Source organism: Gossypium hirsutum, chromosome A12 (genome assembly GCF_007990345.1).
Source record: "Gossypium hirsutum isolate 1008001.06 chromosome A12, Gossypium_hirsutum_v2.1, whole genome shotgun sequence".
Classification (NCBI taxonomy): Eukaryota; Viridiplantae; Streptophyta; class Magnoliopsida; order Malvales; family Malvaceae; genus Gossypium; species Gossypium hirsutum.
The window spans coordinates 85,711,499-85,732,717 of record NC_053435.1 but is presented as its reverse complement, the minus strand read 5'-3'; the positions used below and the strand labels follow the sequence as shown (position 1 = coordinate 85,732,717).

The 21,219-nt window shown below is 31.1% G+C and overlaps 3 protein-coding genes across 19 annotated transcripts; all 3 read left to right on the top strand.

Annotated features, from left to right (window-relative positions):
- The first annotated feature begins 1,904 nt into the window (after positions 1-1,904).
- On the top strand, positions 1,905-6,375 carry LOC107931199 (uncharacterized). Of its 6 annotated transcripts, none has more exons than XM_016862998.2 (5): positions 1,905-2,184; positions 2,659-2,724; positions 3,526-3,703; positions 3,795-3,896; positions 5,157-6,375. In XM_016862998.2, exons 1-5 carry the CDS (start codon positions 2,181-2,183, stop codon positions 6,373-6,375), a joined length of 1,569 nt encoding a protein of 522 aa, XP_016718487.1. In that variant the 5' UTR covers positions 1,905-2,180. The 6 variants fall into 6 exon arrangements, with proteins under 6 accessions (XP_016718487.1, XP_016718488.1, XP_040938875.1 ...); XM_041082941.1 differs by lacking the exon at positions 1,905-2,184 and adding an exon at positions 2,820-3,046; XM_041082939.1 differs by lacking the exon at positions 1,905-2,184 and adding an exon at positions 2,820-3,046 and having other exon boundaries at positions 5,017-6,375.
- An 84-nt stretch (positions 6,376-6,459) lies between these two features.
- Positions 6,460-8,859, top strand: LOC107925507 (uncharacterized). 4 transcript variants are annotated; one of them, XM_016856229.2, is made up of 5 exons: positions 6,460-7,424; positions 7,522-7,587; positions 7,666-7,815; positions 7,912-8,017; positions 8,127-8,859. In XM_016856229.2, the coding sequence occupies exons 1-4, from the start codon at positions 6,460-6,462 to the stop codon at positions 7,979-7,981; spliced, it is 1,251 nt and encodes a 416-aa protein (XP_016711718.2). In that variant the 3' UTR covers positions 7,982-8,017; positions 8,127-8,859. The 4 variants fall into 4 exon arrangements, 3 of the variants coding, with proteins under 3 accessions (XP_016711718.2, XP_016711716.2, XP_016711715.2); XR_005906209.1 differs by having other exon boundaries at positions 7,522-7,815; positions 7,923-8,017; XM_016856227.2 differs by having other exon boundaries at positions 7,522-7,815; positions 8,470-8,859.
- A 1,910-nt stretch (positions 8,860-10,769) lies between these two features.
- LOC107931212 (uncharacterized) lies at positions 10,770-14,572 on the top strand. 9 transcript variants are annotated; one of them, XM_041082946.1, is made up of 9 exons: positions 10,770-10,923; positions 11,084-11,244; positions 12,253-12,497; positions 12,604-12,816; positions 12,981-13,073; positions 13,166-13,273; positions 13,368-13,585; positions 13,690-13,958; positions 14,255-14,572. In XM_041082946.1, the coding sequence occupies exons 2-9, from the start codon at positions 11,088-11,090 to the stop codon at positions 14,311-14,313; spliced, it is 1,362 nt and encodes a 453-aa protein (XP_040938880.1). In that variant the 5' UTR covers positions 10,770-10,923; positions 11,084-11,087; the 3' UTR covers positions 14,314-14,572. The 9 variants fall into 9 exon arrangements, with proteins under 9 accessions (XP_040938880.1, XP_040938878.1, XP_040938879.1 ...); XM_041082944.1 differs by having other exon boundaries at positions 12,604-12,822; XM_041082945.1 differs by having other exon boundaries at positions 10,887-10,998; positions 12,604-12,822.
- The last annotated feature ends 6,647 nt before the right edge of the window (positions 14,573-21,219 follow it).

Genomic DNA, 21,219 nt, shown 5'->3' with positions numbered 1-21,219 from the left:
TTTGTGTAGTCCTAGGACGACACTTTTGTGGCGACACTTTCCTAAGTGTTGCATAGACTACTCTTTCGTCAACTCTTTATATAAGGGTTGGGATATGTATGCCTAAGGCAATGCTTGAATAAGAGTTGGTTTTTGTGTAGTCCTAAGACGACACTTTTGTGGTGACACTTTCCTAAGTGTTGCGATAAACTGCGCTTTCGGCAACTCTTTGTATAAGGGTTGCAATATGTATGCCTAAGGCAACGCTTGAGCAAGAGTTGGCTTTTGTCTAGTCCTAAGACTACAGTTTTGGGGCGGCACTTTCCTAAGTGTTCAGATAGACTTGTCAACATATGCGTTGGCCAACTCTTTGTATAAAGGTGTAACATTCCAAATTACTTAATTCCGGCTTTTTTTGAGTACGTAGCACGAAAAATTTGAATTTAAAATATGAATATTCTTAAAATTTTAAAATATCATCAGTTTGTGAATATATTATATATATTCAAATTAAAAATAACTTAGCTTCGAGTATGAATAAGGTTTTTAATAAAAATGCCGCAAAAAATCAATTTAGGTTAGGGTTTAAGGTTTAGTGTTTAGAGTTTAAGATTTTAGGTTTTAGAGTTTAGGGTTTAGGGTTTAGGGTTTTTTTTGACATAAGTGTTTCAAAAATTATATTATATATATTTAAAAATTTTAATCATAAATAAGATAAATATAAATTATTATTTTTCAAAAAATAAAATATCAAAATGAGATAAATCCCAAAAGGATACATATGAACAATGGTTTAATATGCAATTGAATATATGAACTTTAATTTGATTCAGGTCTTGTAAATTATTAACAAAATTATTTATATAACATAATTTTATATTTAGATAATGCATACATAAATATTTCAACCACAATTAAAATTTCCTATCGAAAAAAGAATAATATTGAAAAAAGAAATCTTTTCGACAATACTAGACCATGCTATACCCATTTATCAATTTAATTCCTAAAAGAGTTGATCATGATAAATTTTAACTCTCAATGTTTATTTTTTTTATCAATTTAATTCTTATTTTTTGAACTAAATTTGAGATTCGAATTTTTAAAAAATGTTAAATCTCAACTTTAATAGAAATTTAACTACAAAATTAATTTTTTAATGATATTGATGTGAAAACCTACAAGGTAATAATCTGCATGACATGATATTATTTGTTTTATATGTTAATTTAAAAATTATAAAAATCTTCAAAAATATTTAAAAATTAAAAATTTAATATTTTAGTCCATATTTCTATCAGAAAGTTCAATATTCAAAAAAATTATAAAATAAAAATAGAAAAAATATATGTTAAAAAAGAAAAAAAATTAAAACAAAAACTTTTCAGTATACGGCGCAGTTTTATTTTCACCCCCTCCCTTAAATCTCCAATTTTCCCCATTTTATTTTCCCCAAATGTCCTCCCCCGAAATCCCTAAAATTTTCCCCAATCCTCTGCATCAAAGTGTTGTATCTTCGTCGGCTGCCCTCTGCTGCATCTCTGTAACGACCCGAAAGTCAGTAGTATTGAAAAATCTAGTTTTGTGACTTCGTTTTTGTAAAACGATGTCGTAAATATTTTTATTAAATATTTATTGAGTTATGTTGTAAGTAAATTGAATTTTGATTAGACAATTTCGTTACTTTAGTGCTCAATTTAAGTATAGGGACTAAATCATATAAGTGGTAAAAGCTAAATTATAACTAAGAGATTTATCTAATAAATAAACCATTATAGTTTAATAAAGAGTTCAATTAAAGAAAGTAAAATATTTTTGAATAATAAATAATTAGTAAAAAAAGACTTAAATGATGGTGACATGGCATGGGATTAGTGGTCAATAGCTAAAGTTACCATGAATCTTACCCACAAAAAACCACTTATTCTCACTCCAAACTCTGTTGGCCAAAGCAAACCTATTGCATCTGCCGTCCACTGCCTGCCCCAGCCACTGGTGCATCTGTTGTCCACTGCCTGCCCAAGCCACGGGTGCATCTGCTGTCCACTGCCTGCCCTAGCCACCGGTGCATCTGCCGTCCACCACCTGCTCCAGCTACTGGTAAAAGCCTGCCTTACAGATTCCATGCATGAAATCCCCAATCCTGTAGTGGTAGAACCTGGTGAATCAGTTTCAAATTGTTGAGATTTGTCTCAATCTTCATGGGTATGTATGATTGATTTGGTTTTGTGTTAAATGATGAATTAAGTCGATTTCCTTTAATCTACAATTTATATATTTTTAAGGTCAGGGAACAATTTTCAATTAGTTGAACACTTGGCTGTTTTCATTTAATCTACAGTTGATATATATTTAGGGCCACTTTCCTTGTACAAGTGCGGTTTTGGAATTCTATTTTTGTTTCAGTAATATCAGCAGTATTGACACTGTTTTTCTGATTTTCCTTGTTATACCATGGTGATGGGTTTGGTTTAGTCGGCCTGCCCTTTTAGGATTTGCAACATGATAAAATTGAAGATCACAGTAAAACAAGGGTAAATTTGAAGTGCATAGATTGGCATTGCTCTGGCCAACGAATTCTGATAGAGAGAACATTTGTTATTTAGGAGATTAATTTAAGTCATGGTTTTACGATTCTCGAACTTCATGATTTGAAACAGAGTACTGTTTGAATTGCAGGGAATAACATTGAAACTAAAACTTGGTTCGAAAGTTGCCCTTCTTGGACCAAGTGGTGGTGGAAAAGTAACATCATCATCCCTTTCCCTATTACTGTTTTTCCATTTTTCTCTGTTGGAGGATTTTAATAGTTGATGTCCTAAATTTCTTATCTGTTGCAGACCACGATTGCAAACTTAATTGAGAGATTTTACGATCCTTTGAAGGGAGAGGTTTTGTTAAATGGAGTTCCTTTAGTGGAAATATCTCATGAATATCTTCACAAAAAGTTAATATAAAAAAATAAAAAAAACTTCACCTCATGGATATCACCCCTAATTATGGTACATAAAACTTTTGACTTCTGTTTCCTGCTTGGATAAGTTTGGGAGCTCAAGAAACAGGCAAGGTATATGCCTTACTCTTGCATTTTTTTAAAAAATTTATTAAAGTTTTTTTCCTTATTTTATTTATTCTTTTGCCAACTCATTATTGTCTATTACCTTGGAAACCAATAGACTAAACACGGTTTTATTAATGATTTTCATAATTAATTTATTAAACCAGCTTGCCACCTCTAATTTAGGCCACCCTTTTAATATAACAGTAGTGCATTTATTTATCTGCTTTGTTTACAGTTTCTCACTTGGCACGTAGATTTTGTCATTTCAAACTAGAATGGAATGAATATATGGTTTAAACTTTATATCGGCCATTGAATGGAAATGTGTAAACAGTTCTTTAAATTGTATAATTTCACCCTTCTGTATTAATGTTCTAGATACAATAATCGCATTAAATTATCTATGGCTTTCACAAATACTTGATCATTTTGATGCCCTAAGATTTCTTTAACACCCTTATTCTTCTTGCCTTTCTGGAATGCAGGTAAGTATAGTCAGCCAGTATTAAAGGGATTCCTCCATGGTCAAACCGACAAGCAGCTCTTTAAGAAAAATGTTCTTATAGTTACTTATGAAGATGTCAAGCCTTACATAGATAGGATTGTTAGTGGGGAGACATCAGATATCCTTTTAACAAAACCCATTATAGGATTCTTTCTAAGGCATGGATGAATTTGTTTCTTTGTTTCTGTGTGTTTTGGGGCATTGTTTGCTTCCTTCTAATAGTTCTATCATTTGTTTGATCAAATGCAGCGTTGGGACTTCAGGCGGGCAGCCAAAGCTGATGCTTGTCATTGCTCAAGTTGCTAAGAAGTGGGAATTATTTCGTGGCTTGTACGAGTCTCCTGTGATAAAGTAAGGAACCCATCCCTATTTTATTCTAGTTTTTCTTTCAGCTACTTGTGAAATCACGCTGTTTACTTATTCATCAATTAATGGCCTTAACAAAACCATGCATATATAATCGGATCTGTAGTTAAACTAGGAAAAATCCACTTATACCCAAAAAAGTTTTATACTCTTTTTGTATAATCACCACTCAGAACTTAGTTTCATGAAATGTCATTCTCATACAGTCAAATTAATTTGTTGTCTTCATGGTGTGTTAATATCAACGACTTAATCAAATTCCATGAGTTTTTTTTTTGAAATTAATTAAGCCATAATAAATTTAAGTGTATTTCTAGAACAATAGAAATGTCTGGTCATTTAAAAAAAAAGAGCAAATATAATGCAGTATTCGTGGCCATTTTCAATTCAAGAAGTAATTTTAATGACATTATTGATAATTATAATTAATAATAATTTTCCAAAAAAAAAAATCAAAGTTATAGTTATCTAGAAGGCCGCTAATTTTCATTCGAGAAAAAAATATAAATAAGTTGTAATCTTTACTGGAAAATTTATCTAGCGTTTAAGGCGCTTTATATATTTATGTCAGTATTTATTTTATTTTTTGTAATTTAATTATTTTTTATTTCATGTTTGTATTATATCTAGAAACCATAATTCATGTGAAAATAAAATAATAAAAGTGATAAAAATGATTAAAACGGTTAACATAGATGTGGAACGTATTGCTAACTTCAAAATTTTGCTTTGACGTATCTAATTGATTTGTTCTTTAAGTCACCCCCTTTCGTTTGATATATGTGATATTGGATTTACGAATCTGATATAACTAAAAGGTTAGTAAACCTTTTCTTTTCCTTTTTTTTTCCCTTTTTTTAAAATTTAGGTTTAATTTTTTCTATCATTGTAGTTTGGAATATTTTATTTATAAGAATTTAGATATTATTTATCATTTGTCATCAAGATAAATTTTATTTTTTTTAATATTTAAACTTGTTATTTTATTTCTGGATTAGGTAGTTTTGGTTGCTATTAGTTCACCAGAAAGTTCATCTCTTTCACACATGAACCTTAGGATTAGGCATTAATAGATACTCTGTTTTAATATTAATTACTTTAACAGATGGTTGATAAAAGTTGGATGGATGCTCCAAGATTTAGCACCAATCACCTAGCTGGAATAGAAAGATTTCTATCATTTGCAATTGAAAAATCAGTTTTTAACGGAAAAATATATTGTTCGTGCTATCGTTGCAATAATAGGATATTGCACGAACCACATATTGTAGGTGAGCATATTCGTCTTCATGGTATAATAAAAGAATACAAGCATTGGATTTTTCATGGAGAATCCATTGAAAGAACATCGGTGCAAACCGACCAAACAGTGAGAACTTCTCCATCAATTTGCACGCAATCACAAGACAACGAAGCCGATTTAAGAGATATCATAACGGATGCTCTAGGTATCAACATCCCAACTCTTAATGAGAGTTTTGATGGAGTTTCAAGTGAGTTTCAGAATAATGGTCGGGAGGATGATTTTAATGAGGCCCAAAGGACTACAGAGAGAGCAACTACTCTTTTAGATGATTGTGATATTCCGCTCTATCCTGGTTGTGTCAAGTTTTCATGCGTCTCATTCCTACTTCAGCTTTACCACTTTAAAGCACTTTTTGGATGGTCAGCAAAATCTTTGACATGTTTATTGGAGTTTTTAAATGAGGCATTTCTAGATGGAAACACAATCCCGATTACATATTATGAAGCGAAGAAAAAGATTTCTGCACTAAATCTTGGGTATGTGAAGATTGACGCCTGCCCGAATGATTGTATGTTATACTGGGGCGATGCTAGTAAAAAGATCAGTTGTGATGTCTGTAAAAGTTCAAGGTGGCAATCTTCTAATGAGTTGGATGTAGATGAACAAGTTGATGATAATTGTCGTCGTCCTAAGCCTGCCAAGGTATTGCGGTACTTTCCTTTGATTCCTAGACTTAAAAGATTATTTCAATCCTCTAAGACATCACAATCCATGAGATGGCATAAAGAAGGACGAACCAAAGATGGTATATTGAGACATCTAGCCGATGGTTCTGCTTGGGATGCGTTTGATAAGAGGTTTCCTGATTTTGCATCTGATCCTCGCAATGTTAGGCTAGGTTTGGCCAGCGACGGATTCAATCCATTCCGAACAATGAGTACAAGTCACAGTACACGGCCCGTACTTCTTATTCCTTATAATTTAGAACCTTGGGCATGCATGAAACAATCATCAATGATACTGTCAATGGTTATCCCTGGTGAAAAAGGACCTGGCAACGACATTGATGTCTACATGCAACCTTTAATTAAAGGGTTGAAGCAATTGTGGACAGGAATTGATGCTTTTGATTCATCAGCTTCTGAATCTTTCATTTTACGGGCTTGTCTTATTTGGACAATCAATGATTTCCCAGCTTACGCCAATCTTTCAGGGTAGAGTACAAAAGGTCAGGTTGCTTGCCAAATTTGTGCTGAAAAAACTGAATCTCGATGGCTACGGTATGGTCGGAAGTTCTGTTATATGGGTCATCGTCGATGGTTATCAACTGAACATCCATTTCGAAAACAAAGTCGTGAATTCGATGGCACTATAGAGTATGGGGTAGCTCCTATACCACGATCCGGGGAAGATATCTTAAGGGAAGTTGAAGGTGTCAATTTCATTTATGGAAAAACTCGAAAGAGGGATAGAGAAGAACTAGATGAAGGGTTGGTAGAACTTGATGTAGACGAGGGGTGTGATTTGTTTAACAACTTTGAAGAATTGGTGGTAGAAGGAGATGAAGCAAATCTCATAAATCAAGACGAAACTTTATGGAAGAAGAGGAGCATATTTTCCAACTTGCCTTATTGGCGTTACAATCTTCTTCGACATAACTTAGATGTCATGCACATTGAGAAGAACGTATGTGACAATGTCGTTGACACCCTTCTTAATCTCTCACGTGGTGGTAAAGATAATATCAAAGCATGCAAAGACCTACAAGATATGGACATCCGAAGTTATCTTCATCCAAAAATGAGAAATGGGAAAGAGTACCTTCCGCAAGCGTGTTACACTCTTGCATCAAAGGAAAGAGATATTTTTCTTTCCATTGTGAAGAACTTGAAGGTACCCGATGGTTATGCATCAAACATATCTCGATGCGTGAATTTGAAAGAGCACAAGTTGAGCAACCTTAAAAGTCATGACAGTCACATTCTTATGCAAGATTTGCTTCCTATATGCTTAAGAGGAGTTGTAGAAAAGAAGGTGCTAAGTGTTATTACAAATCTATCAGATTTCTTCAAGAGATTATGTGCAAAAAGTCTTGATCCACAAGAACTTGATCAACTCCAAATACAAGTTATATTAACACTTTGTGAAATAGAGAAAATATTTCCTCCAAGTTTCTTCACAATCATGTTTCATTTGATTATTCATTTGCCGATGGAGGCTAAGCTTGGTGGACCTGTTCAATACTGGTGGATGTACCCGATCGAAAGGTATATGAGATATATCAAAAAAATTTCACAATATTTTATTTTTATTATTTTAATATAGAATATAATAAGTATGTAAAAATAAATGTATGTGATGTAGGTATCTTATAGGATTGAAAGCTTCGATGCGAAATAGAGCTTATCCCAAAGGTTCCATTGCTGAAGGGTACATAGTTTCAAAATGTCTTACATTTTGCTCCCGTTATTTTTCTGATGCTGAGGCTATATTTTCCCGTCCTCCAAGGAATGATGGGAATATTCAAAAACGGTACATTTTCTCTTCTGGAGGACGTCTAGTTAGCACCATGGACACGAAGATATTGGACGCAAAAAGTCTTGCACAAGCAAACCGCTATGTTTTATTGCACAGCGATAAGTTATCACCATATTGTCAGTGAGTTTCCTGAGGAAAATCTTGTCATTCGAATCTTTTTCTTAACCAATAGACAAATAAAGTTATCACATAATTTGTATACTGAATATATTATAGGGAATTTTTAGAGTCTGAGCGAGCTGTTTATGGTGGCATTCAAATTAGTAAACGCACAGAAGACAAATAGTTGGTTGAAAAGTTCCCAAGATGGCTTGCGAAACAGGTAAATTGTCACTATTAAAATAATTTATCATATTATTTATGTAATGAGGGAACATTGTAGAAATTTGATCATAGAATAAGAGTTAATTGATTTCCTACTATATGGTTAGATTCCAAAGATGGAAGTTGAACAAGTTGATGCTGATGTAATTGCTCCTGCTCGAGGATCGCATAAGGTGGTTTACACATATGATGGGCTTATAATTAATGGTTTTAGGGTCCATACTAAAAAACTTGAGCAACATCGTAAGACTCAAAATAGTGGCGTGATGGTTTTTGCTGACGGGAGAAACTATTATGGAAATTGCATTGAAATTATTGAGCTAAACTATTATGAAAGGTTTTGGGTTATCATGCTTAGATGTGATTGGGTGAATATTAAATCTTCTAGGAGTATGAAGAAGGATGCAAATGGTTTTATTATGGTGAAATTTTCTGAGCTTATCCATACAGGGAATCGTGATTTGGACGATCCATACATACTGGCTTCTCAAGCGAAACAAGTATTTTATGTCGAGAATGGCAAGAGTGAAGGATGGCTCCATGTTATCCAAGTAAAACCAAGAGATTTGTTCAATCTAAGCGTTGAAACCCCTGTAGAAGATGATGAATATCTGCAGTGTGATCATCAAATTGTGACTTAATAATTTTAGTTTTAATTTGAACAAGAACGATGTTTTGAAGTGCAAAGATTTAGTGTAATTGACATTTTTAATGCATTATAGCAGAATGAATGGCCCAAAAGAAACAGAGCACTTAAATGAAGATGACATTCATATTATTATATTAACATCTATGTATGTTCATTTTTATATTTGAAGACATTTTTATATTCATATTATACATACTTGCCTGACCTACATTCTGATAATTGTTAATCTATTTTGGCATTTGGGGGTTCCTCTTTGAAAATGGGAAGTCTACAGTTTATGTGTTTACTACATTAGACATTTGGTTTGAAAATATTAGAACCTTATTTAATCATTTTGAAACCTTTGGCGAGTCCACTTAAAGAGTTGATGCTTCTTATCAATTTATCTTTAGCTGTGAGTCAACCAGGAATGATATTTCTATGATGTCTATTTTTATATTTTAATTTCTTCCTACTTTTCTTCTTTTCTTATATATTCCCTTCATGATTTGATACGGATAACGTTACTAGTATTTTTCTTTTCCTCATCTCTAACATTTGCTGCTTCAGTCCCGTTCCAATGGAAAATTATTGATTGTCTAGTGTGTGACGGGACCTTCTTTCATTCCCTTCTCAAGGAAATGTATGATGTAGTAAATTGCTTCAATAAGTGTGCCCATAAATTGCCTTACCTACACCTTGCCCCGTATCTAATTTATAACTTAGACTTGTTTATTGTTTTAAGTTTTAACTTCGATTTAAACTTAAAAAATTTACTTGGATAGAAAAATTATACTTATTTGATATATAAGTCAGATTTGAGTTTTAAAAGTTTGTAATATATTTTATAATCTTAAAAATATATTAATTTGTGTATGTTTAAATTTAATAAAAGAAAAATAAATAAAGATAGCATTCATCTTCTTGTTTGTAAATAGGATTTTATTTCATGATTATTACCATTCTCATTTATATATGCTTGCAGGTCACCTTAAAAGGGTTTCGGTCAGGCAAGTTCATGACATTAGTGTGGCTACAAATATGGCGGCAAGGGGATTAGATATCAATGATGTGCAGTTAATTATCCAAGTATATTTTTATTACGGCATGATATTTCAGATATTTATTTGCTGTATATATATATATATTTATTATTATATATTTACATTTAATTATATCTTAACTCGATAGTTTTTATAATAACTTGGAGAATATGTGCTTTGAGCATGTTTACATATGAAATATCATCTATTTTAGAGATTGAGATTTATGAGTAATTTAGGTAATATATTAAAAATATTATTGTAATATTTATATTAGAGTTAGTCTTTATTCTAGGATGGTCACCTATTCTATTTTTAAAAAAGTTATTTTTCTATTATTTTACTACAATTTTTAGAAAATTATGTTATCCATATGCAGTCCTGATAGTAGAGTTTTTTTTTTAAGTTATGTTTGTAGAGTTTAATTATTTTTTAATGTGTAATCATATATTAATATTACCTAATCTTTGTGTTTTTTTAATTTTATTTTTGATTAAGCATGACGATAGAGTAGATTGAAATTAAAAATTAAGTTATTCACCTTCATCTGATATTTATATAGATGTCGATTTTTTTTATAATTATTAATATCCCAACCTTATTTCACTTGAGTTTTTATTAATTATTTTGAATATAGAATATTTTGAAGAATGAAAGTATAAAAATGGGAAATAAGAGAAACCTAACGAGTATTGCTTTGACCAAAAGTGTCTGCTTCACCAATTGACTCAACGAATAATTAAAAATAATAAATAAAAAAGGAAGTAGATATGAGATATGAGATTAATTAGAGGAGATTAAAATTTGTGATCCTAATTTTGGTTGGATCGGACTTTTGCCAACTTGGGGATAAAAAAGGTATATTTGGCTACAAAAGCTTGTAATATATTATTTGTTTAAGTTTGATGTGCTATTTGTTAATTTTAATTTATTTATAAAAATCAATTTTTAGGTTATTATTTTAAAAATTGAATAGAATATAAAATATTCAAATATTTTAAAAATTGAATAGAATATAAATTTGATGTGCTTTTTTTTTGGGGGTGGGGCTTGATTTGGTCCACATTCTTATTTTGCTTGTTTTTTGGTCTATTTTTTGTTTGTTTTTTGGGCTTGATTTGCCGGACATTCTCCATATTGTTTTGCTTGGATTTTTGTTTTAATAAAATGCTGTAGACATTCTCGGCCTTTACTTTGAATTTGTTAGCCAAACCCTAAAAGGTAAAATAAAAGGTAAGTCTTGCTCCAAAGTTACAGTAGGTTTCAAGTTTCCCGGGAATTCCAAGTAGAAAATTCATATTTTTCCCGGTTTTTCCTCCTACCCAAAACCCATGAATTTTTCGGTGCTGTGTTGGGTGCTGTGTTGAAAACTCATTACCTCTTTGTTTTCTAGGAAAATGATTGGCAAAAGGAGACCATTAAAAGGTGTACGATTCTCTTCGAGAGGTTCTTCGACAGGTTCGAACACCTTAGGAAGTGCTGCTACCGATAGTCAAAGCACGGGAGATGAAACTCCAACTCAGTCAGTTGAAGAAGTACCTGCAAGTCCGACTAGTACCTCCATTTCCTTCTCACTTATTATTTCTCTGGTTTTAAACTAGTTTAATCCCTTTTGCTGGTATTTATGCTTTCTCTAGTTTTCATTTTCTTCACAATATACAAAGAAACAAAAAAATTTCGGGTTTAACTGTGTGTTTGGTTTTTTGCCCCACTGAACTTTCTATTTGTTACCATTTTGTCGTTGCTCTTCTTTTGCACTCTATTATTGTACGGATTTTATGTTTTGTTTTCTTTCCTTCATAGATTCCTTTTGTCTTCTGCTGCACTATAATTTTTCACAACTTCCAGACCATTTCTTTGCTTTGTTAAACATGATGGGTTTTTACATTTCCTCAATATCTTCTGCAGTTTTGATAATATTCCTATAGCAGGTATGATAATTATGAGCCGTTTAATTTATCAGTAAATGACTCTGTTTATTACCATGGTGTCCTGTTTCTTCAACTATGTAAGATTGCTAAAATTTAGATTGCAGGTTGGAGGGTGGATTAAAGGCTGAAAAAAGGAATTTGGCTGTTGATTACTAAAAATTTTGACATTATACAATTTTGATTCTGTATATGATATAAATCCATTTTTTACTTTCTTATTTAGAATATTTCTTGCTTTTTAAATTTTCATTCATTTTTTATATGAGAATTTTATAAATTGAAAGCACAAAAAACAAAAATAAATGGAGTATTAGCGGATAAATATTTTTGAGAGTATGGTAAGTGTTTTTTTGTCCCCAAAAAATTAAAAGCATTTTTATAGGCTTTTGTACAAAAAATTAAATGGAGTATCAGTGGACAAAAATATTTTTGTCCATGATAAATATTATGTATTTGTTATGATAAATAAAATCTTTTATTAAGCTTTTATTTAATTAATATTGTTTTTTTTCTTTTTCTACCATATTCACAATTTGCTTTTGCTTTTGCATCGTATTTATTTTTTTACATTGATACATAATATTTTTTTTTTCAATTTTCATATCTAAAATATAATTGTTACTTTGGACAGAGGCTACTAAGGGTACTAAGAGAAAGCGAGGGCCTACAAACATGAAAGATATATGGAATCTTCAACCTGAAACTCGTATAGTAGTAGAAGCCAACCAATATGGCCAGCCTATTGGGAAGGAAGCGTCCAAATTGGCTGAATTTCTCGGTACAATTGCAAGGACTGGTTCTATCTGTCCTTTGGATACAAAACAATTGAAACATCTTTCTAAATATGTGTTGGAAAACATATTAAGAATCGTTCATGTATGTAGTACATAATCATTTTCTAATTTAATGTATTGCAGTAATTTTGCATTATTTGAAATTGTATGTAATGAATACTTGTTACATTATTTTGTTATTTGTGTAGGAAAAGTTTGATCTCCAAGGTAAGGTGAAGGACTTTGACATCCTTTCACATGTTGGAAAACTCCGGAAGGAGTTTAAATCGACTTTGAAAACTAGATACTATAAAGAGATGGTCCAAGAAGGTCGATCGATTGAAGAAATATATGAAAACAATCCTTCTAGTGTGCATGATGATCGATGGAAGTGGCTAGTGGAGCGATGTGGAACACCACAAGTTGTGGTTTGCACTTTTATTAGATTAATTGTCTCATTTTTCCTACTTCCACTTACAGTATGATCAAAGTAGGGGATGTATAAATGCGTGATTTGTTGAATGAGGCATAATAAACTTAGCTTTCATATTACTCTCATATTTTTTCTCATTAATTTAAACAATAGGCACATTCAGAAAAGGCGAAAGAATCTCGAACAAAGGTGCGTTATGCACATACTGCTGGTTGTACAGGATATGCGACCCTCAATGCACAGTTTGTAAGTATTACATATTAATCAATATGTAACTTATATTAATTATTCTGCACTCATTGGTGAATAATGTTAACTATTTTTTTGTTGTATAATAGTCTGAGAAGGAAGGCCGTGAACCTTCGCGTTTGGAGCAGTTTAGATTTCAACATTTGTGCAAAGATGGGAGTGGCAAATTGAGCAGTGAAGCAGTAGAACAATTTTATGTAAGAAACAAATGGGTATTATTTATTTATTTATAATTATTTTGACATCAATTTTTTTTAAAAAATAGAATTTTCTAATTAAAGATAACTGTAGAATGAAGCATGCAAGATGGTTAAAGACTCTATGCCAATACCTGAGAGTTATTTCGCACCTCAAGATAATATTGCATTAGAAAACGAGGCCTATACACAAGTGTTTGGCCCTGACAAGGATGGAAAAATGTTGGGATATGGACGTGGGATGACCAAATCTAGGTTGTTTGGCTATGGGTCAGTTACCCGAGAAAGCCAAACTACATCGGCCATCACTACATTGATTGAAAAATGTTGGGATATGGACGTGGGATGACCAAATCTAGGTTGTTTGGCTATGGGTCAGTTACCCGAGAAAGCCAAACTACATCGGCCATCACTACATTGATTGAAGAGATGAGCGCAAAACATGTCCAGCAAATACAAACAATTCAAGCCGAACAAGCAGTTCGAGAGAAAACTCTACTCGAGGAAGCAAAATCTCGATTTCGTATGGAGGCTACAGAGCGAGAAGCTCATTTGATAGCTGAGGCAGAAGAAAGATTTATGAAATTAACTGAAATTCGAGAGGCAAAGTTCATGAAAATGATGGATGCTCGTGAGAAAAAGTATAAGGCTCTCATCGATGAGTGTATGGCAAAGGGAATGTCAAGTAAGTCCAAGACTTTTCATAATAAGCATAGTAAGGTGACTATTTTATAACTAGATTGTCAATAAGTTTGTTAATGTTTTAATAGACATTGCTTGTTGTAATTGAATGCTATGTTCTTATTTGATGTCTTCATTGCTTGCTCAACTAATAATTAGTAGTGGATGTACTGATGAAAATTCTTTATTTAGCTTCAATTTATGGTTCTTTGGTTAATATTAAAATATTCTTTCCATGTGTTCATGTTGTTTCTCATCTAGCTTGTATAAATAGAAAATGTACATTGCTATTTTTTGCAGTTGAATTTCAGAGTAGCGGACTTGATGATAAAGCCTTCAGTTCGGATGATGACGAATGAGGCTTATTGCATATTATGTATTACATATATATATATAGTGGTTGACGAATGCAATTGTCTCATAATTTTTTTGTGTCATGGGAATCAAGTTGACAACATGTTGCAATGTGTTGATTGCTTTTATTAGGATTTTGTATAATTTTTTGATGTCATGTGAAATAGGTTGACAACATGTTCGCAACTTGTCGACTACTTCTATTAGGATTTTGTATATAAATTACTAACTGCATTATTCAATGATAATTTTGTATTTATATTATCATTTCATGTTAATTAATTGTTCAATTAATATTGACTCAAACTTTTCCAAACCTAATACATACAAATTTGCTCATATTTCACCAAAATAGGCTCTTAAAAATCGGGGAAAACGTTGTAAAAAAATATCGGACATGAGACAAAGATTTATCCCAACCTTTTTAAGTGTGCCTTAGACGGGTTTACCCTAACCATTTTAAGGTTGCTTTAGACGAGTTTATCCCAACTTTTTTTAAGTTGCCTTGGAAAAGGTCTATCGCAACCTTTTTAGGGTTGCTGTAAATGGGTCTATCGCAAAATTTTTAACGTTGTCTTAGACAGGTCAATTGCAACCTTTTCTAAAACTTTCCTTAAACAAGATCTATCGCAACCTTTTTAGGGTTACCTTAAACGAATCTATCACCAACCTTTTTAAGGTTGCTTTAGACAAGTCTATCCCAACCTTTTTTTAAGGTTGCCATAAACAAGGTCTATAGTAACATTTTTAAAATGTTTCCGTAGACAGGCCTATCGCAACCTTTTTTCAAGGTTGCCGTAAACAAGATATACCACAACTTTTTTAAAAGGTTGCTGTAGATAAGGTCTATAGCAATTTTTATTAAGGGTTGCCGTAAACAAGGCTTCTCGCAACCTTTTTAAGGTTGTCGAAAACGAATCTATACCAATCTTTTTAACGTTGCTCTAAACGAGTCTATCGCAACCATTTTTAACAGTTGTCTTAAATTGGTCTATCGCAACCTTTTTCAAAGGTTGCCCTTAACTAGGTCTACCGCGACATTTTTTTAAGGTCGTCATTGACTAAGCCTTTCACAACGCTTCAATAAGGGTCGCCGTATGCTGACTTTTGGCAACGCTTTTTCAAAAGAGTCGCTGTGCCTACGCCAACGATACTAAAGACAACCTTATTGGAAGCGTCAAGAGAAGCGTCGCGAGACCTATGCCAACCCTTTTTGCGTCGTCTTAGGTCAAAAAAAGTGTTGCGATAGGGTTGTTTTGTTGTAGTGCACGATAATTTTCAACATTTATATTTTACTATCACACTAAAGTCTAATTTGTTTTTTATATAAACTTTTTATAAATATATTTATTACATAATTCTATCTTTCACCTACATTGTAGGTATCCCGTAATTTACTAATAATCAAAATATTTTCTTATGTTAGGATTAGTTAAAGGTTTAATTCACGATTTGACTTTTGAAGTATACTCATTTTTCCAATTTGATATCTAAACTTTTTTGGCCAAATTTGATACCTAAAGTATACTAACTTCCTAATTTGGTACATAAAGTATGCTTTCGTTATATTTTTTTAGTCCATTTTTTTGACGAATGTTTAAAAAAGTTGATAACCAATCACAAAGCGTCACGTGACATCTTTATGTAAAAAATAAATATTTTCTTTTATTACATGTATATACACATGTAAAAAATATAAAAAAATAAAAATAAAAATTCAAAAGAAATAGCCAAACGCACCCTAAAAGCGGAAGAAAGGGAGGGGGCAAAGCCCAAACCATATTCAACAAGAAGTAAAGGAAAACAGTGAAAAGACAAAAAAAAAAAAGCAACCGACTATGTTTTTTTTTTTTTTTTGTAAATTACACTACAACAAAAATGACTTTACGCAATATTGTTATCTAAAGTAGTTATTAAACATTATGCAACAATTTATAAATGTTACATTTTATTATATTAAGCAACACAGCAGCAACATTGTACTAATATTGTTGCTTAAAATTATATTGGTAATCACCATAAAGAAAATCGTAACATATTTTGAAATTTTAAAATAACAAAATGAATTGTTGTTGCATAAAAGAAGTCTTGTAATTGTTTATAAATTTGAATTGATTCACCTAATTAATTATTAATTAATATGTACACAAAAATTCAATTATATATTGATATATATATATACATATACATATATGTATTAATTACTAAGCATTTAATTTTTTGTTTTTGATAATTGGGATAAAGATAAATTTATTAGGGATTAAACCTAAACTCTCATGCTACATATTCTTGTCATTAAATAAAAAAATTGATGGTATTAAGCACCTAATTATTGATATATAATAAACTCAACTATTTATTAATAAATATATACTTCTACATACATATATATATTTATTAATTATTAATATAAAATAAGATGATCTATGTTTTATTAATTTACTTTATTGTTTAAAAAGTTTAAAGTAAATAAATTTATTTATTATTTAAAAATTGAATTGTAAAATTAATTTTATAGGTTAAAATATAACATAGGCAACTGTACTCTTCACACATTCGGAATTTAATTTCTATATTTTTATTTCTAAGAATTTAGTCCTTCCACTATTTAAATTTCAAAATTCTGGTCGAATTGTTAACATTGTTATTTTTTTTGTTAAATTGATTAGTGTGACATTTTGAAATTAAAAAAAAAACTCATCTGATAACAATGTAACTAAAAAATGACGTTGTGATAAACCTAAATTTTAAAAAACAATATTAATAATGTTATCAATTGAATTTGAATTTTGAAAACTAAAAAAGTAAAAGGACAAAATTCCTAGAAATAAAAGTACAAAGATTAAATTCTAAATTTATGAAAAATATAAAAACTTATGACATATTTTAACCTTTTTTATATAATATATATATATGAGAAAAATACTCATAATATATTTAACTTTATCATGTGTAAAAATTAAAATAAATAAATGAATATTTTGACTTTAACATAAATAAGTCTCTAAGTAATTACTTGTCTTTTGAGCTTATTATTTTTAACTTGTATTTATTCCAACATAAATTAATATATTAGTTTCCCAATAAAATTATTGTTTCAAAAAAATCAACTCTTTGAACCAATTTAAGTTTTAAAAATTTTGTGGATTGAATTTTAACTATGGATATTGTTGTTAATGTAGGGGATATGGGTTCGAGTGTATTGAAACTTATTATCCTCATATTTATGAGTTGAGAGAGGTATAAGTAGTTTTAGGCATTGTTCTTTTATTTTTCTATTCTTATTTTGTAAGTACGTGGATTTTCTTTTAGGAAATAAATTTTGTTTTTTTTTTTAAATATTTTGGAGTATGCCTTTAATAGAGAAATTACCTTTTAAAATGTTTGAACGTTTTTGGTGATTGATTTTACAGACTTGAGAACTTTTCTCCACAAAAGGTATGCCTTTTAGGTCACTCTGTTATCTCTCTCTGTTTGCCGGTTACTTTGATTGACTATTACGTGATTGAGGTTGGACTGGGGTGGATTTTAGCTTTATGTCAGTCGAATGTATCGTAAGCTAATGCAGAAGCCAACAGCTTGCTAATCAATACAGGGAAGGTGGCAATTTCGCAAGGCCCGACTTGTTTTGAGATTATACAGTTCTATTGGTTTTGCCTGTTGGTATCCTGTTTCGAGCCTTGTCTATTATGGTTTTCTATGTGTTTGCTTTACTGCAGCTTTAGTCTTATTTGCTACATGTTGTAGATATGCTTTGGTGTCTTTTCTTGCTCGTGTTGTAACGTGGGCCTTGCTTTCTTTGGGGTGCTTGCAGATACTTCTTTTCATCAATAAAGCCTTCATTTACTGTTAGAAAAAAAGAAAAGCTTGATGAATAATTGTTGGGATTTTGGTTAGGGGTTCCTTGTTACCTTCATTTTACATATTTTCTATTTACAAACATGCATAAGTTATACTAGAAAGATCATTAAACAAAATAAGACAATTAATTACTTGTGCATGGGAGCTTCACGCAAAAACACAAAGATCTATGTTTAATGAAAGTTCGATCTCCAGTGATATTGGTAGTGCCTTAGATGGAATATCGGGTGGACATGTTACATCATCTTCAATTATGCATAACCCTTCTTAGGTATTATTTTATTTAGTTTAGAACTTGTAAAATGGATCGTGAGTATAATGTTTTTCTCATTTTTATTTTGACTTACATAATGATTTTAATTATTTTTTTTAGAAAAAGTAATATTTGAATGGAGAGCATCATTTATGTGATTTTACGGAGTTTAATAGGTTTTTTCTTTTTGTTATCAGTAAAATTTTATTAAATATATTATTGAAATTATTATTTTTAAATATTATTAAATGTGGTGTAAGTACTTTTTGAATGTTTAAACATGTTTGAATTATTAATAGTTAATTGTAGTTGTTGCTTAAAGAAAAAAGAAATTGTTGTTTAGAGTTTTAAAAAAATGAGAGAAAAGTGTTGCAAAAAGAGTTAATTTTTCAAATAAATGTTGTGCTTAATTATAAAAAAATATTACTTAAATTATCAATGGAAACATTAAACGAAAAAATATTGCTTTTGAGTTTAGATAACGACCATGTAATATCGTAATAAATATATAAAGGTGATGGTTATTCTTTCAAATAGATATTACATTTAATTGTAGAAATTGTCATTTAAAACGATTTTTTTTAAGGCAATGATTGCATTTTTTTTTTGATAAACGTATATTAGAATAAATCGTCATTTAAAAAAAGTAAAAGTATTGCTTTTGATTTTAGATAACGATCGCATAATGTTGCAATGACTATAAAAATAACTTAAAAACTGTCAAATCTTAATTACGTTGCCGAAGATGACCCAGAATTAAAAGTGAAAACCCCATAGCACCATCTGTGATGATCTCTCTTCCTCGTATACGTATCAACGTATGTACGTAGTCCAAAGGACGATGAGTTATATTCCTGCAATTCACCTTCCATTCTAACGTTAATCTAGCATGGAGAATGAACATGGGTCGGGGATATTAAAAGGAAAACACCATTTTTACTTACTTATGTATATACATTGATGAATTACAGGGATGATCAGAGCTTGCAAACGGAGGATAACAATGGTGAAGACAGCGGAGATAGGGTGAGTAACCCCAGTTGGAGAAGGGGAGCACGTGCAACAACGCACATACATATATATGTATTGAAGCCAAATGGGGATTAAGGCACTCTTTTGCACGTGCCCTGCTTCTCCAACAAGACCTATTCACCCCTTTAAAACATCCACACCATGAACAAGGTTTACAAAGCTCCTAAGATGAGATGTGAAAGACATGAATTCAAGGAACACTAGTATTTATAAGTGTTAGAGAAAGATATGGTGAGACAGAGCTTAGCTGCTTTTTTCTTCTTAATAATCGCAGAGGATATAAGAAGAGAAAGGCAAAAAAAAAAAAAAAATGGCATAACCTGCAAATCCCCGAAAGTTATTAGTTGTTTTGAATCACTTATAAAAGATGATGTCAATAAATATAAAACAATAATAGGTAAAATTACCATCCATAATCCAATTGTATTTTATTCTTCTAATAGAAAATGTCAAATTAAAGAGCAAATTGATCTTTTTGTTAAACATTAATATTGCTATTTTACTTTATGGAAGTTGTAAATTTAGTCCATATACTTTTTAAATTGGTCAATTTTAGTCCCTATACTTTTCAAAATTTGAAATTTTAGTCCTAATCCAAACAATAGTAGTTAAATTCAATTACTAGTCTTGTACTATGTGTGTAATTATAGATTTATTTCATATTCTCCCATTGGATCATTCTAACTCCCTATAATTTTCGAATTTTGAAATTTCTTTGTTAAGAAAAACGTCAATTGTTAATCCATTAACTAGACTTTTAGTGAATAATATGTGAAAATAACAAGCTAACATGACATTACATGTATGATAATATATTTGATGCATCAGATTTTGGAAATAGCAAAACTTAATTTAATGAATTTAACAATTATCGTTTAGTAAAAGGAGTAAACCCACAACTTTTGTAAAGTACAATATCTAATAGTAGAATTTAACCAAAATTCAATCCATTTCTACTATTAAAAACTAGTTTTGTATGTCAGCATGATGTAAACATAGCAAACTGCATATCATTGTCTAGCTATTTCGTTAACCCCAAAACAATGATAGGACCTGTTTACAATTTAAACTAATAGACAAAGACTAATTTATTTATTTTTAATAAAAAAAATAAAATATAATCTAACTTTTAATATAATAATCTCAATAATAATTTTACCAATAATAATAATATGCAATCATGGTGGTGAGCAGATAAGAGAAATTTCAAAGTAGAGATATCTAAGGAAGAACAAAGCAGGTTTTGTCTGTCTTAAATTTCCACAAAGGCAAATCCCACACCATCACCTTCTTTTTCCTTTTATTTCCTTTAAAAGGATCCAATAGCAGAGACACAGACAGAAACAACAAGGCTTTACTAAAACCTATTCCATCACTCACCCAATAAACACCCCTACCGCCATTGATAGCCTTTGGATCAAGAATCTCGTGCCATGATATCAGGTCCCACCATCACCCTTGTCTATGGACCCCGACGCGGGGGGTGGGGGCGGGGGCGGGGCGGGGGGGATGAAGGCATATAAAATAAACCCATATGTCCCCACTCTTTGGTTTTCTCTTTGGGGAAAAGAACCTGTTGATGCAATGAAGCAGAGAAAGAATAATGTAAGAGTGCACGTAGGCTTTGCGTGTTGCCGTGTTGGGTGCAAACGTGCAAGCTTTTTTAAGTGTATGGTGTGGGTATGTGAGACTATACCCCCTCCCCCCATGATTTTTTGATACGACATAAAATAAAATAAAATATCTCCTAAACTATATATTGTAT

Excerpts from the sequence above, each read along its gene's own strand:
- LOC107931199 (XM_016862998.2), top strand. Across the intron at positions 3,704-3,794 it reads ATTATAGGATTCTTTCTAAG|CGTTGGGACTTCAGGCGGGC; the intron begins GCATGGATGAAT and ends GATCAAATGCAG. Across the intron at positions 3,897-5,156 it reads TACGAGTCTCCTGTGATAAA|GATATTGCACGAACCACATA; the intron begins GTAAGGAACCCA and ends TTGCAATAATAG.
- LOC107925507 (XM_016856227.2), top strand. The coding sequence starts at position 6,460 with ATGGGTCATCGTCGATGGTTATCAACTGAACATCCATTTCGAAAACAA. Across the intron at positions 7,425-7,521 it reads TGGATGTACCCGATCGAAAG|GTATCTTATAGGATTGAAAG; the intron begins GTATATGAGATA and ends TATGTGATGTAG. Across the intron at positions 7,816-7,911 it reads AAGTTATCACCATATTGTCA|GGAATTTTTAGAGTCTGAGC; the intron begins GTGAGTTTCCTG and ends AATATATTATAG.
- LOC107931212 (XM_041082944.1), top strand. The coding sequence starts at position 11,088 with ATGATTGGCAAAAGGAGACCATTAAAAGGTGTACGATTCTCTTCGAGA. Across the intron at positions 13,586-13,689 it reads ACTACATCGGCCATCACTAC|ATTGATTGAAGAGATGAGCG; the intron begins ATTGATTGAAAA and ends GGCCATCACTAC. Across the intron at positions 13,959-14,254 it reads TATGGCAAAGGGAATGTCAA|TTGAATTTCAGAGTAGCGGA; the intron begins GTAAGTCCAAGA and ends TATTTTTTGCAG.